This window comes from Schistocerca nitens, chromosome 3 (genome assembly GCF_023898315.1).
Source record: "Schistocerca nitens isolate TAMUIC-IGC-003100 chromosome 3, iqSchNite1.1, whole genome shotgun sequence".
Classification (NCBI taxonomy): Eukaryota; Metazoa; Arthropoda; class Insecta; order Orthoptera; family Acrididae; genus Schistocerca; species Schistocerca nitens.
The window spans coordinates 31,373,157-31,387,155 of NC_064616.1; the positions used below are offsets into that span (position 1 = coordinate 31,373,157).

The 13,999-nt window shown below is 38.7% G+C and overlaps 1 protein-coding gene across 1 annotated transcript in view; it reads right to left on the bottom strand.

The window, feature by feature from the left end:
• LOC126247969 (BTB/POZ domain-containing protein 7) overlaps positions 1-13,999 on the bottom strand; it is a 61,379-nt gene that overhangs the window by 39,121 nt on the left and 8,259 nt on the right. The window contains exon 5 of the mRNA XM_049948535.1: positions 5,400-5,475. Within this exon, the coding sequence (XP_049804492.1) occupies positions 5,400-5,475 (76 nt within the window). The remainder of the gene's footprint in view (positions 1-5,399; positions 5,476-13,999) is intronic.

Consider the following 13,999-nt stretch of genomic DNA (forward strand, 5'->3'; position numbering starts at 1 on the left):
ACCATACAACAGCCCACAGTTAACATGGCGCCACAGCATAACTTACGATCACGTTCATATGTTGTTGTGTCTGTGCATAGCAAAACTCTTTATTTTGCAGTCTTGTGCACATTCTCTTCCTACACTGGGCTTTGCTAGACGTTCTGCAATACCAGAAACTGAAAATTGGTTACTGTTTTGGTATTTATAAACGGTGAATAAAAGTATTTCAAATTATCTCTGATAAAATATATAAAATATTTCATTTGAATACAATTCACTATGAAATAGCTTTTATCAGGTAAATTCGCATTTTCATATTTTGAAGCATAATTCACATCTTTATTTGCATTTATCGCAAATGTGAATTGTTCAGATGACCACATCACATATGGTGACAATGTCCATTTGGTAAGTGATGCTAAGGAATGGGGAGGAGCATGCTACGTACAGCTGAGGTATTCATACAATACTATCACACAAACCATTCCAGCCACAAAGCAAACAAGGTATAATTGATTGCACATTGTATCCCACACCATGAGAACTATTTCTGGCAAATGTAGGTGTGGACATGACTAGCATTTGCTAACAGTTTTTCAGTTAATCTCACAACATGCAATAAAGTTCCCACAAGTGATGTGGTTGTCAGCTTATGGTTTTCCACTAAGCTCAAAACCAAGACACTTAGGTGGCACTGTGACAAGTTTGGTTGTGATGATTTACACTTGTCCCACACAACTTACAGCTGTGATGTCCCTATAATTAGCTTACAAACACATATGCCACAGACTACTACCTGCAAAACTGAGTCTGTATGGAAAGCACACAAGGATTTTTAAGAGCAAGTAACACAATGATCAATCTTTATAAACATATCTGCAAATAGTTCAAAAAAACTTATTGTAATGTAACAAATATTTCTGACAGTTCAGAATTTAAAAGTATAATTAATTAATTGTAAACATATCCCAGAATTTGAAACAGTTCTAAAAAGTAGCAGGGTGCATTTAATATTTTGTGCCAATAGTTTTACAAAACATGAAATCAACAGTAGTGTGATACTTGGGACAAATCTAAGTGTTTACCAAAATAACAGGATACATGGGATGCAAGATTGCACATTTTTTGCAGTGAGTACAAAATGTCATTCCACAGAAAAAGAGTCTAGATGGAAGCTGTTCAGGCAAATTTAACTCTCAAGAGCAGCCTAAAAGAAGCTATACCCTTCTGCTAGCAACTACAGTCTGTACAAATAGTTTGTATCTTTAGAGAAAACATAACTTTACTAGCATATATGCTCCCGGCATATACCATAGCAACTCAGTGAAATTTCAACCCTCCTCCAATAGACTGGGTATCAACACATTGGGGGTGGGGCAAAGGTATCAAGATTAAATTTATAAGCACACATTTTTCTCAGACTCAATTTGAATGTAACATAGATACTGAAAAGTAGTGCGGCTGTATTAACCTGAAGGTTGGTATGAATACTACAGTGCTTTACTAGGCATGGCTCTATTGTCGTTGCCTACCTCTGACCTCTGAACTGCCTGAATTAGGTAGTTACATGGATACTTACAGATTAACATGGACCCCTAACCACTGTGCAACTTGGCATTTTTTGTATTAACAAACACTGTCAGAGGTGAAAGAAGATTTAAGAGACAGATAAAAATTCTACAACTGACCAGAGATAGAACCCCACAACTTCGATGTAGCGTCTTGTACTTTATCACCAAGCTATACACTTTTACAGTGAGTTACTAGGTATATATGTACATCCTTCACTACAACCACAGGAAGAGATACAACATCCTTCTCTTTTCAGCTCCTTCACACCAATCACTTCACTTGTGGAACCCAACCTAGATCTCAGGCTAAACTACAGATAAGTTTGTCACCACAGCCAAGATTTCATATTTCACATGAAATTAAGAGGGTTGGAACTTAAATAGTGGCAACTATTTATTCACAACCGATACAAAAGAGTTAAATATTTGCACCTTTTACTGTCCTTCAAAGTAGTCACCAGCATTGTGTAGAACCCGTCGCCAGCGATGTGGAAGGCATAGTTTACCGTTAGCAGAGCCGGTTCTGCTGATGGAGCAAATGGAGCGGCCTACTGCCTGTCGAATCTCTGGAACAGTTCTGAAGCGAATACCACAAAGTGGTTCCTTCATCTTCGGAATCAAATCAAAGTCATAAGGACTTAATTCCGGGGAATATGGTGGATGGTACAGTACTTCCCAGTCCCATCGACCGAACAGAGCAACCACAGCTTGCGCTGTATGCGCCCACGCATTGTCATGCAAAATGATGGGTGGGTTGCACAGAAAGTGTTGGCGCTTCTTCCGCAAAGCTGGTCACAGGTGATGATCCAAAAATGAACAGTAATACGACTTAAGTCCTTGTGACTTTGATTTGATTCCGAAGATGAAGGAACCACTTCATGCCATTCGCGAGATTCGACAGGCAGTAGCCCGCTCCATTCACACCATCAACAGAACAGGCTCTGCTAACAGTATACTACACCTTCCACATTGCTGGCAACAGGTTTTACACAATGCTGGTGACTACTTTGAAGGACAGTAACACGTGCAAACATGTAACTCTTTTGTATCAGTTGTGAATAAATAGTTGCCACTATTTAAGTTCCAACACTTGTATTAAAATCTGTTTGAGCACAATACAAAAGTGCAAAAATACTATATATATATATATATATATATATATATCCAGTGTGGATGGATATGTGTGTGTGTGCGCGCGAGTGTATGCCTGTCCTTTTTTCCCCCTAAGGTAAGTCTTTCCGCTCCCGGGATTGGAAAGACTCCTTACCCTCTCTCTTAAAACCCACATCCTTTCGTCTTTCCCTCTCCTTCCCTCTTTCCTGATGAGGCAACAGTTTGTTGTGAAAGCTTGAATTTTGTGTGTATGTTTGTGTTTGTTTGTGTGTCTATCGACCTGCCAGCGCTTTCGTTCGGTAAGTCACATTATCTTTGTTTTTAGATATATTTTTCCCACGTGGAATGTTTCCCTCTATTGTGTGTGTGCCAATAATAAAAGCAACAATTTGAGGCAAATACAGAGTGTGGACGAAGGGTTGTCAACAAAATTTGTATTTTCTGATGTCTGGTTACTAGCTTGGTATAATGCAGGAAGTGAAGGAAAGTCTGTCCACACAATGCAATAAATCTGTGTTACTCTGCTTATGGTTATCATCTGATTAACAGCTTTTGGCTCCACACGATCCCCTCACTGTCTGCTTCCTACCCAATATTATGAAACATTGTGAACATCTGATTTATACAGTGCGGAAGTACAGTCTGTGGACAGCGCCTTTTAAACTTCAACCCTTGGCAGCCAGAGACAGTGGTCAGTGTGTGTGTGTGTGTGTGTGTGTGTGTGTGTGTGTGTGTGTGTGTGTTCCAGAAGAAACTTACTTGTTTAGTAGTCCTTTTGATGTGCCTGTCTGTGACTCAGCAGCTCCACTGTATGGTAAGTAGCAATCTGCCCTTTTTTATTGTCTTTTTTATGTACCATTAATTCTCTCCGCCCTTTATGACTAAACAGGTATTTGGATATAGGTTCTCTCTGGCCATAAATGGTCTCGCTCATTTCAGCCACCTCATTAATATAGATGTTGTTCTTATAATGTAATCTACCCACTCCTCAAGAAATGTCTCTGTTAATCTTAAAAACCAGTGCAACTGCACAAGCACCTAGAGGAATGAATAACCATTCAGGTCAACCCTGCATGTCTGAGTCTCCTAATTCTAACACTGGAATGAGGGTGTGCATAAGTAAAACTCACATTATCCTAGATAGGCCACAAGGCTACAACAATATAGTGATGTATTCAAGAGTGTACATTTATGTTCAAAACAAGAATTGAAGTTCTTGAAAGACTACATTCTTGTTCTTTATCACCAGGTCCCTCATTACACAAGGAACTCCAAACAAATTAAAATACTTTCCTAAAAAACACAGCACTGCTGACAGGAAAGAGTCATTCTCGAGTAATTCTGCACTGGCTTGAACAACCCAACTAGGTAAAATAGAACACTTTTGACTGTCCATATAATGTCAACTAGTGCACATCACAGAAAAAAAAATCTAGTCAAATTAACATATCAAATAAAACAGTGGGAATAATTGTAAACATTGGGCATAAAAACTCAACTACATGAAGAAATGTTAATAGCAGACTGATACATCAAAATATTATTTAACTATCTCTGAGACCACAAACTATACCATTGTTGACTAACAAAGATTTAAATGACAACCCCCCTCCCCAAAGCAACAGGACAACCCATGGAAGCAGCCTATCGGGGATAGCCCGCAAAACAAATACCAAGAATTAACACTTCAGAACAAATGCATTAAGTGATGCTTAAGGGTCTCATGGCAAACAAAAATTGCTGAAATAAGTGAAATACTGAACAAAAACTGAAGGCAACAGTTTTTCAAAGGCTCTGAGCACTATGGGACTTAACATCTATGGTCATCAACCCCTAGAACTTAGAACTACTTAAACCTAACTAACCTAAGGACATCACACACATCCATGCCCGAGGCAGGATTCGAACCTGCGACCGTAGCAGTCGCGCGGCTCCGGACTGAGCGCCTAGAACCGCTAGACCACCGCGGCCGGCAACAGTTTTTCATTTCAACAAAATTTCGTGGACTTGGTGTCAAGATACTGAGAACCAAAAATAAAACCACATGCAAATACATTCCGAGCATTGTGGAAGGGAAGGGGTTAATACAGAATATGCACGGGAAAGCCAAAGCCCCTTTGAAAGTCAAAATTAAGTGACTTAAAGGTAGTACTGTAACTCTTTAGTAAATAAAAAGTAAGTGCCTACCTTATCTACAGTTCAACATCTCCTTTTATGGGGAGTAGTTATCTTGGCTCATTGCACAGTATGATGACCAAATAATCCTCAGTGTCTTTTCAATAGTAGTTAATAAAAGCATGATCAGCATTTACAGTGCTTGAAAAAAGGAAAGGAAGATTAGGGTTCAATGTCCTGTTGGCATTGAGATCATTAGAGACGGAGCACAAGCTCAGATTGTTTCAAGGCTGGGGAAGGTAATCAGCCCAGCCCTTTCAAAGGAACCATTCTGGCATTTCCCTGGAGCAAGTTCGGGAAATCACGGAAAACCCAATGCAGGATGACCAGGTGTGAATTTGAAACGTCATCCTCCTGAATGCATAAAGGGCTTGAAGAGTGATACTATACAACAGAAGACCTCAAAGGGGTCTTTGCATTTTCTGGCTTAGTGATTGGTAATATTAGGTGGTTCTTCCAGAAATATGATACTTAGACCCCACATTACTGCATATTAATGAGCTACATACAGATTGGATGGAAATGGAATAAAAAAAAATTTAAACTTTTAGTTCGTACCTCTATCTTCCATTCGGCGAATTAGCTCGTGTTCTCCCCATTTCAAGACAGCCTGCAGAACTTCCAGTTCACTTGCCTAAGAAAATTGAATACATTAAACTTTCAAATGTATACAACAACACAAATTAGTAATTATATTAAGGCAAAGGGGAGGAAAAATAGATACTACCCAATATATATATAGAAATTGAGAGTTATTAACTGAATAAATTAGATAGAACAACCTCTTGCAATACATTTCCTCATTGTGTTAATCTCCATCTCTTTAACTAATGTTTCACTTAATTTAAAAAATAACATAATTGGAAATATGCAATTGAATACTGTATTGCTTATTCTAGTAAATGCCACTGTTTACCATAAACTAAGCATGGCAGATATACACAATACATAATAATGGATGTGTATTATTTAATACTGATTGGGCACTACATAGACACAATGACCACTGCAATGTAAGCCACTCTGTGGTGTGCAGTAGGTAGTGTATAAAGTGTGGTTAAAATAAAACTGATACACAAAATTCAGTAAGTTCACATAACCTAAGTTACCCACTCAATGAACAGGAAAACTATTCTTCGCGGAAGTTACAGGAACTGCCCATCATTGATATCAATGCACAACCTCGTTGCTGTGTAGGTTGTGCTGTCAAGAAATGATGAAAACACTTTTTGGGTTCATTTTATTTTAGGCACTCTGTAGTATATCATTAACATTACAGTTCCATTTGAGGCTGGTATGTAAGCCTAACTTTAACTGTGATAGACACTACATAATGTGTGCATGGAAGATAGTAATGTGTCTCTTGACTCCACTTTGAAGATGGACACTCTTTAAGTTCAAGGCTGGTCCTGTTTATAAAGAATAATGTCTTTATTTTAGTTTCTCTCACAAGCACTTCTTGAGCACGTATGTGATACTCTCACACCAACTAAACAAAATCATGAATAATCTCACAGGTTTTGCTTAGAACCTTATAGATTTCTTATACTAGATTACAAGTACTGTTGAGATAATCACATGTGGCACTTGGTTATGAGCAAGAACTTATATGTGGGTTCCTTTGATATGTATTGGAGTTGTGTCAATCTGTGGATAAAAATACCATGTTTGATCTAACACAATGATGCTATTTTTGACATGCCATTAGTATAACAATGCCCCACATCCACTGTACTCATGTCAATGATCTGATGTTGAAACATATCAATAATACAGAATAAACACAACACCACATATAGAAATTGTTCTGTCCATTGAACTGATAGCCTGTAGTGCACAAAAAATAAGAAATAAATGTCATGTCTGTATTTGTGGTCCTTTTGATTTTGTTTCGCAATAAGCTTGCAACTTCTTTTAAACATGCAATCATGATCGCTGCTTTCTAAATAGTTTTAGAATACATCAATTTGAGGGGGACCTTTCCCACCTTTGTTATCTCTTATGGCATATATGTAGTTAGCATACACAACATTACAGCCCAAGCCATACATATCCCCCATCATATTTTTGTAGAAGCAGTTTTTTTTTTTTTTAAGTGTGCAGCTGGATAGACATACAAATAAGTTCATAGTCACACTTCCCACACAAATGTATTTTGCCATTTTTTTTCCATTGGCTGCCATAACTAATGTTTTAATAACCTTAAGAACGCTTTTCCCTTCTTCTAGGGAGACTGAGTAAATAAGTTTGGATCAACATACTTCCAAGAGATCTCAAAACTACGTCATTTAGACACTCAAGATAAACATCAGAAAACACGTTGAGTTCAGTTTTGCATAAATACCTCCCCCCCCCCCCCCACTCATACACACACTTAACGTAACACTAAATGCAACTTCCTGGCAAATTAAAACTGTGTGCTGGACCGAGACTCGAACTTGGGACCTCTGTCATTCACACGCAAGTGCTCTACCACATGAGCTCCCCAAGCACGACTTGTGACCTGTCCTCACAGCTTTACTTCTGCCAGTACCTCGTCTCCTACCTTTCAAACTTCACAGAAGCTCTCCTGGAAGGTAGGAGATGAGGTACTGGCGGAAGTAAAGCTGTGAGGATGGGTCGTGAGTCGTGCTTGGATAGCTCAGATGGTAAAGCACTTGCCCTCGAAAGGCAAAGACCCCAAGTTCGAGTCTCGATTCGGCACACAGTTTTAATCTGCCAGGAAGTTTCATATCAGCGCACACTCTGCTGCAGAGTGAAAACTTCACTCTGATAACACTAAATATTTCACACAAATATCACAAAAAGTGATCCGACAGACAGAAATAAAATAACGTCAATACAGGCTAATGCCTCACGCACTACCCTTCTCCATTTCAAACCACGAATTTCACTGCCTCTTACATCCAATTTCAGCGAGCTATCAGTTATCACCATTATATGGAAAATACGGCTGATGGAGTAATTTTACAAACTACCCTAGAACACTCTAGTAGATGAATACTTTGTGACATTTTCAGGATTATAAGGTCATTTTTCCATTCTCTGTAAGTAATGTACATCAATATCCCTCTCAGAGTACTGCAGATCAGTACTAAATGGACCTACAACTTTCATTAAATGGAAAATTAACTAAAATTAGAAACTGTACTGTGCAACCATATAAACACTGTCACCCAAGCAGCTATTTCCTGCATGCAGCAGTTGGATGATTATTCAGGAGAGATTACACGAATTATCACAACTAGCCATAGTGTAGCTTAGATACCCTATTTCCAAAAGTAAAAGATATAAAACTTTTCTGCGCACAATTTTCAAGCAAATAGTATGCATAGAGTAATACTACTACTTATTTCATGACAATTTATGAATTTATTACTATTACTTCAGCTCTCCTTCCCCCCACTTGGAACATTCAGTTTCAGACCACTTTTGTTAAACAACTATAAAGGCAGGAGAAAAATAAGTATATTAAAGCTGAGAAGGATTTTATGGAGACTGACTCTAGCTGGGAAAACCTACAGTAACAGCAATAATATACTTGAGTCTAAAACACTATTCAAATAATTTAATGCCCATTTAAGGTGACAAAATCAAACAATCGCACGAATTTTGTTGCATGGAAGGTGAATACTCTGTTGCAGGTCACTGGGGAGAGGAGGCCTCTCTAAAAGAAAAATCACATTTGCAGTGCATCAATCTCTTCTCTATATTGTACCTCTTGACACATTATAATGTCTGAAGTCAAGCTGTGTGGTCTATGGATGTTCCATTAGGTCGACACAAGAGCATTACATCAGTATGGCAAACACCAATGGAAGATTATGAGAAAAGCATATCATTATATGCAGATATGCTACTAAAATGACCAAATTTAGTCTGCACAAACAATTCTAAGGAAATGTTACTGCCCCTACAATGCCTACCTTATAAATGCTACACACATAAAATTAATGAGATTATGGTATACACTGAACCACACAATCTGCAGAAACCAAGAATGAAATAAACAAAAGGTGTGTGTGTGTGTGTGTGTGTGTGTGTGTGTGTGTGTGTGTGAGAGAGAGAGAGAGAGAGAGAGAGAGAGATTATATTCACTGAAAACCTGGATATCACAACAAGAACACATAGGAACAGAAGTGCATCAAAATCTCTTTTCTACAAGGGTCATTCCATAAGTCATGGCAACTATGGTACATCTTGTGATGAGAACTCTAAGATATGCACTGAATCAAAATCAGCTACTATGCTTCAAAATAGTCAATCAGTGCATACACACAGTGTTGCCAATCGTGGGGAAGGGGCTGAACCCCCCCCCTCCCCCCATGGCTTTGCCATCAATGTGTGCCACCTGTCACCGAAATGTTGTAAGGACATTTGCCCCATTTGCAAAGCGCCTCCCCTGCAATGGTTTCCTTTGTGGAATGTGGTCGAAGTCGCATGGGCTGAGGTCTTGTGAGTAGGGTTGGCGATAGAGGATCCATTTTGTAGCACGGCCAACCTCACAATGGATGTTTCAGGCAATGGTCTCAGCCATCCACGAATGCGGTCGCAATCTGTCGGTTGATTTGGGTGATGTTTGCCGTGAGATTTCAAATATATTTACAGCAATTACGGTGATATGACACATTTGCATGATATATATAAACAAAGATGATGTGACTTACCAAATGAAAGTGCTGGCAGGTCGACAGACACACAAACAAACACAAACATACACACAAAATTCAAAACCGTTGGTTGCGAAAGCCAGAATTTTGTGTGTATATTTGTGTTTTTTTGTGTGTCTATCGACCTGCCAGCGCTTTTGTTTGGTAAGTCTCATCATCTTTCTTTTTAGATATATTTTTTCCACGTGGAATGTTTCCCTCTGTTATATATATATATATATATATATATATATATATATATATATATCCATCCACACATATACAGACACAAGCAGATATTCTGGTAGCTCTTCATCTTCCATCACCAATTTATTAAAGAAGCACGCCAATATTTCCCATGAGGTACTCTGTCCATATTTCACTAACCTGATACTTATGTGTAATTCAAGGTCCTGGTCCAGTGAATTTATTACATTTCATCCATTTGACAGTCTTTTCTACTTCATTGTGTGTCACTGGTTCTACATTAAAATTATCCGCATCTTTCAGCTGATATAGTACCTGCGTTTGCTTAAATGAATATTCCTGTACTGAATTAACCTTAGCTATGTTAAGCTTTTCACTGATTCCCTAACACATGTAAGAAGAAAAAAAAACAGTTTTGGGAGATACTGTTTGGAATTAGAGCCAGCTATGCATGCCACACACACAAATCTGGCTTATATTCCTCTTGCATCAGACGAACTTCAGTACCATCATTTGTTGCTTTGGGTTGAAAAATGTATACAAACTGTAACAGCAAGTTTTTTAATTTGTATACTGGTGAAAATGTCATACTGAGTTGAAACTTGATGGATTTATTATTTCTGATAACTGTGGCATTACTTGCTAAGAAGTAAATAAGAAAGAACTATTGGACAAAATTTATAACAAAAGGTGCTATTTCTAGTTACTCATATAACACCTGGTAATGCTAAACTGCTACATGATCACGTAGACAGAACACAATGAAAGTCAAATATGCCCTTTTTTGGCTTAATAGTCTTCATTTTATTACAACAGAGCTATGAATTGGTAAGAACAAACCATACATAATTCAAAAAATTGAGCTCTCAAAACACAGATTTAAACTGTCTCAGAAGTATTCACTGGAAATGAGAGTTGCAAGTGCCAACACATTTCAGTCCTGGCAAATCATTTGGGACTCAGTGATAATGGACAAACTACATTCCACAATTACCCATCACTTGCACGAACTCTGTAAAGGCAAAAAGCTGATTCCTCATGGGTTCACTTAACAAAAATGATACTACTACTTCCCAACATGTAGTACCATATGGAAGACAAAAGTATATAAGCTACACTTTGAAGTAGGACACTTTTCTGCAAATACCACAGTTACCGACCTCTCACCAAGCAGTGCCATTTCTTCAGTTGACTAAAGTTAGCTGATGTTTTGAATTGAAGAAATTCCTTAAAAATCCAATTAGTATCTCATTTTGACAAGCAAGCACTGAATTGTGTCAGTTCTCATCAATATACATTATGAAACCAAAGCTTTCTGGACATCTACTATTGTCCATTCCAACAGCACTAGTCACAGAAATAACAAGGTTGAGAATCTCTCTCTGTCACAATTACAACATTTAATTTTTAAGATCTGAATTCTACAAAGTTCAGCCACAATGAAAGTGTAATTTAGTTTCATCCTTTGCAGCACTGTGTGAATAGTTATTTGTAAGCTTCTGACAGAACATATTTGACATCCAACGAACATAGTAGTTCATCCCAAAGACATTTGTAGGTTTCAGATCAGAGCTTGGATTGAGCAAATCCATGAAATCCATTTATTTTTTAACCTTAATGCAATGGTACTAGTTTTGGATAGAGCAGAATTACTATACCAATATAGTAAAGATGCCTTTTCAAAAAACGAGGGAGCATTTTATCAACCAAAACTAATAGCCCAAGCCCAAACTACGAGGGGGGGAAAAAAAATCAGAGCACCACACCACCTCTATCAAATTTAATTGCTACCATAAGACCAGTTGAGTACCAATCACCAGACATCCACCAAGTCTGCTCATAATCACAACAACATCAAGTATTATAACTAATCACTCCGTACAAACTTCTTCTACCACCTCATATATCAGTGATGGAATTGTTTTGCAGTCATTTAATGAAACTGCACATTTGTTCTTGTAATCAGTGTGTTCTGTGTAGCAGTACAGTGATTAAAACAAAATTCTATATATTTCAATGAAGATCTGTGCTTGAGCTACAATGGAAGTTATCTTTGACAGCAAAGATGTACAGTAATCAGTTGATGTATTAGATTTTAAAATTCAGTACTCCTTAATCATTTAATTTTTGGGATCATATGAGCAAGGATTGTGTTTAATGCTTCAGTGACATTTCCACTTCATATCAGCAGCATATCACCAGCAGTGAACCTAAGCATGTTTAACACCTATGAAATTTCTCCAACTCAGTGCCTGGACTTGGGAGCCCAATTATCATGTACCATTCAAACTCAGATCTCTAGGAGACAGCTTCCAGCCCCACACTATCCATGTAAGCATCAACCAAATGTGGCTTTAGAGCTCGACAGATCCCTCGTGGTACACAAAACAGGCCAGGACACTGTTTCAGAAGCAATGAAAAAAGGCATACCAGATTTAAAAGAACACACCATCTCCAAGATGGTATACAGATGCTCGAAAATAAGTGTGGAGGCTTTTAATGGGTTCCACAATGAAACTCTGTCTTGAAACCTGTCATAAAATCCAAAGTGATTATGCCCATTTATAATGTGTACGACTCACAAGACACAGTCAATACCTATGCTGTGAGAGAGCAGTGGCAACGCTAACAACAACTGTGTTACTAAAGTAGACTTACTAAAAACGGATTTCTAATATTCATTCATGAAAATAAATGCAGGAAACATTCCAGAATTCAAATCAGAGAAATTTGGAAATAAATACTTCTGATGCAATGAAACAAACTGAAGTAACTTAATAAAGGCAAGTGTTCTGGCCAAGACCGTGTACCAATTGGCCTCCTTTCAGAGTATGCTGATATAGTAACTTAGCAATCATATGAAACTTGATGAAATATCTGTACCTAAAGACTAGTAAGTTGCACAGCTCACACCAATGCACAAGAATGGAAATAAAAGTAATCTGATGACTTATAGACACCTATCAAGGATATTGATTGATTTCAGGATTTTGGAACATATATTCTGCTCTAACATTATGAACTACCATGAAGAAAACATTCTACTGACACACAACCAAACCATATTCAGAAAATATTGCTCTTTTGAAACACTACTCGCTCTTTATTCACATGAAGTAACAATTTCCAGTAGTCTGTGACACGATTCTTCACAAGTGGCTTCCAATCAGAGCAGACTGGCAGAACACCTATAGAAGATTAATCTACTCAGAGACTCTCAACACTATGAATGTCCATACTTTTCTGGAGTATTACTGTACAGTATGGGGTCCTTAACTGATAGCACTGATGTAGGACATTAAAAAAAAAAAAAAAAGATTAACGAAGGTTAGCTCATTTGGAGGGATGGATTGTTGGGATCAAAGGGACCAAACTACAAGGTCATCGGGCTCTTAATTTTTTGTGTGTCAAGCCAGGAACAGTCCCATAGAGAAAGGACACAAAAGACAAATCCCAATGGACCTAACCGTACCCGAGAATCAAGAAAGCCAAGAGATAGAATCAAGTAGAAGTGAGAGAGGGATAAAAGGGTGAAGGTGGGAGAGCTGCTCCACACAGAAAGCAGCTGAAGACCTCAGGAAAGCCCTATAGCACTATAGGTAGTGTGCCAGCAAGTTTAAGGTTTTGCTGTAAGGTGGCCAAATTAGGTCAGTCCAGAAGGATGTGGGCCACTGTGAAGGTGGGCACCACACTGACAATGGGGTGAATCCTCACATCATCAGAGCATGTCACTGTGGGTCAGCCAAGTGAGACCAATGAGAAGCTGACAGAGGACAGTAGATTCCCTGAGAGAAGCAGGGAGGGAACACTGCCACATGGTTGTGGTCTCCTTTACAGTTTGCAGTTTATTCGGAGAAAACAGGGCACACCAATCCACATTCCAAACCTCCAACAATTGTCAGTGTACAGTCATCCAACTGTTTCCAGTATCCCCATCTCAGAAGTGGCATCTTGGTAGCCCATTTGGGCGACGGGGAGGGGGGGGGGGGGGGAAGAGTATTTCTCACCTTGTCTCTGAGCCTCGTGTTTCTCAGATCATGTTTCTCGGACAGTGTAGCCAGGAAACGAAACATTTGGGATCATACCTCTCTGCTTTGTAATATGTCTTAGCTTCAGAATAGGCTTCTGGGGCTGTGGGGCCACCAACAAAAGATAGTTTAATTCACTTCACGTGCGACTCTTCCAACATGGTACCATACACTCCGAACGAGTGCTCTCCCCACAGGTGACACCCAGCCACAGCAACAGATACATCTACATCTACGTCCATACTCCGCACGCCACCTGACGGTGTGTGGAGGA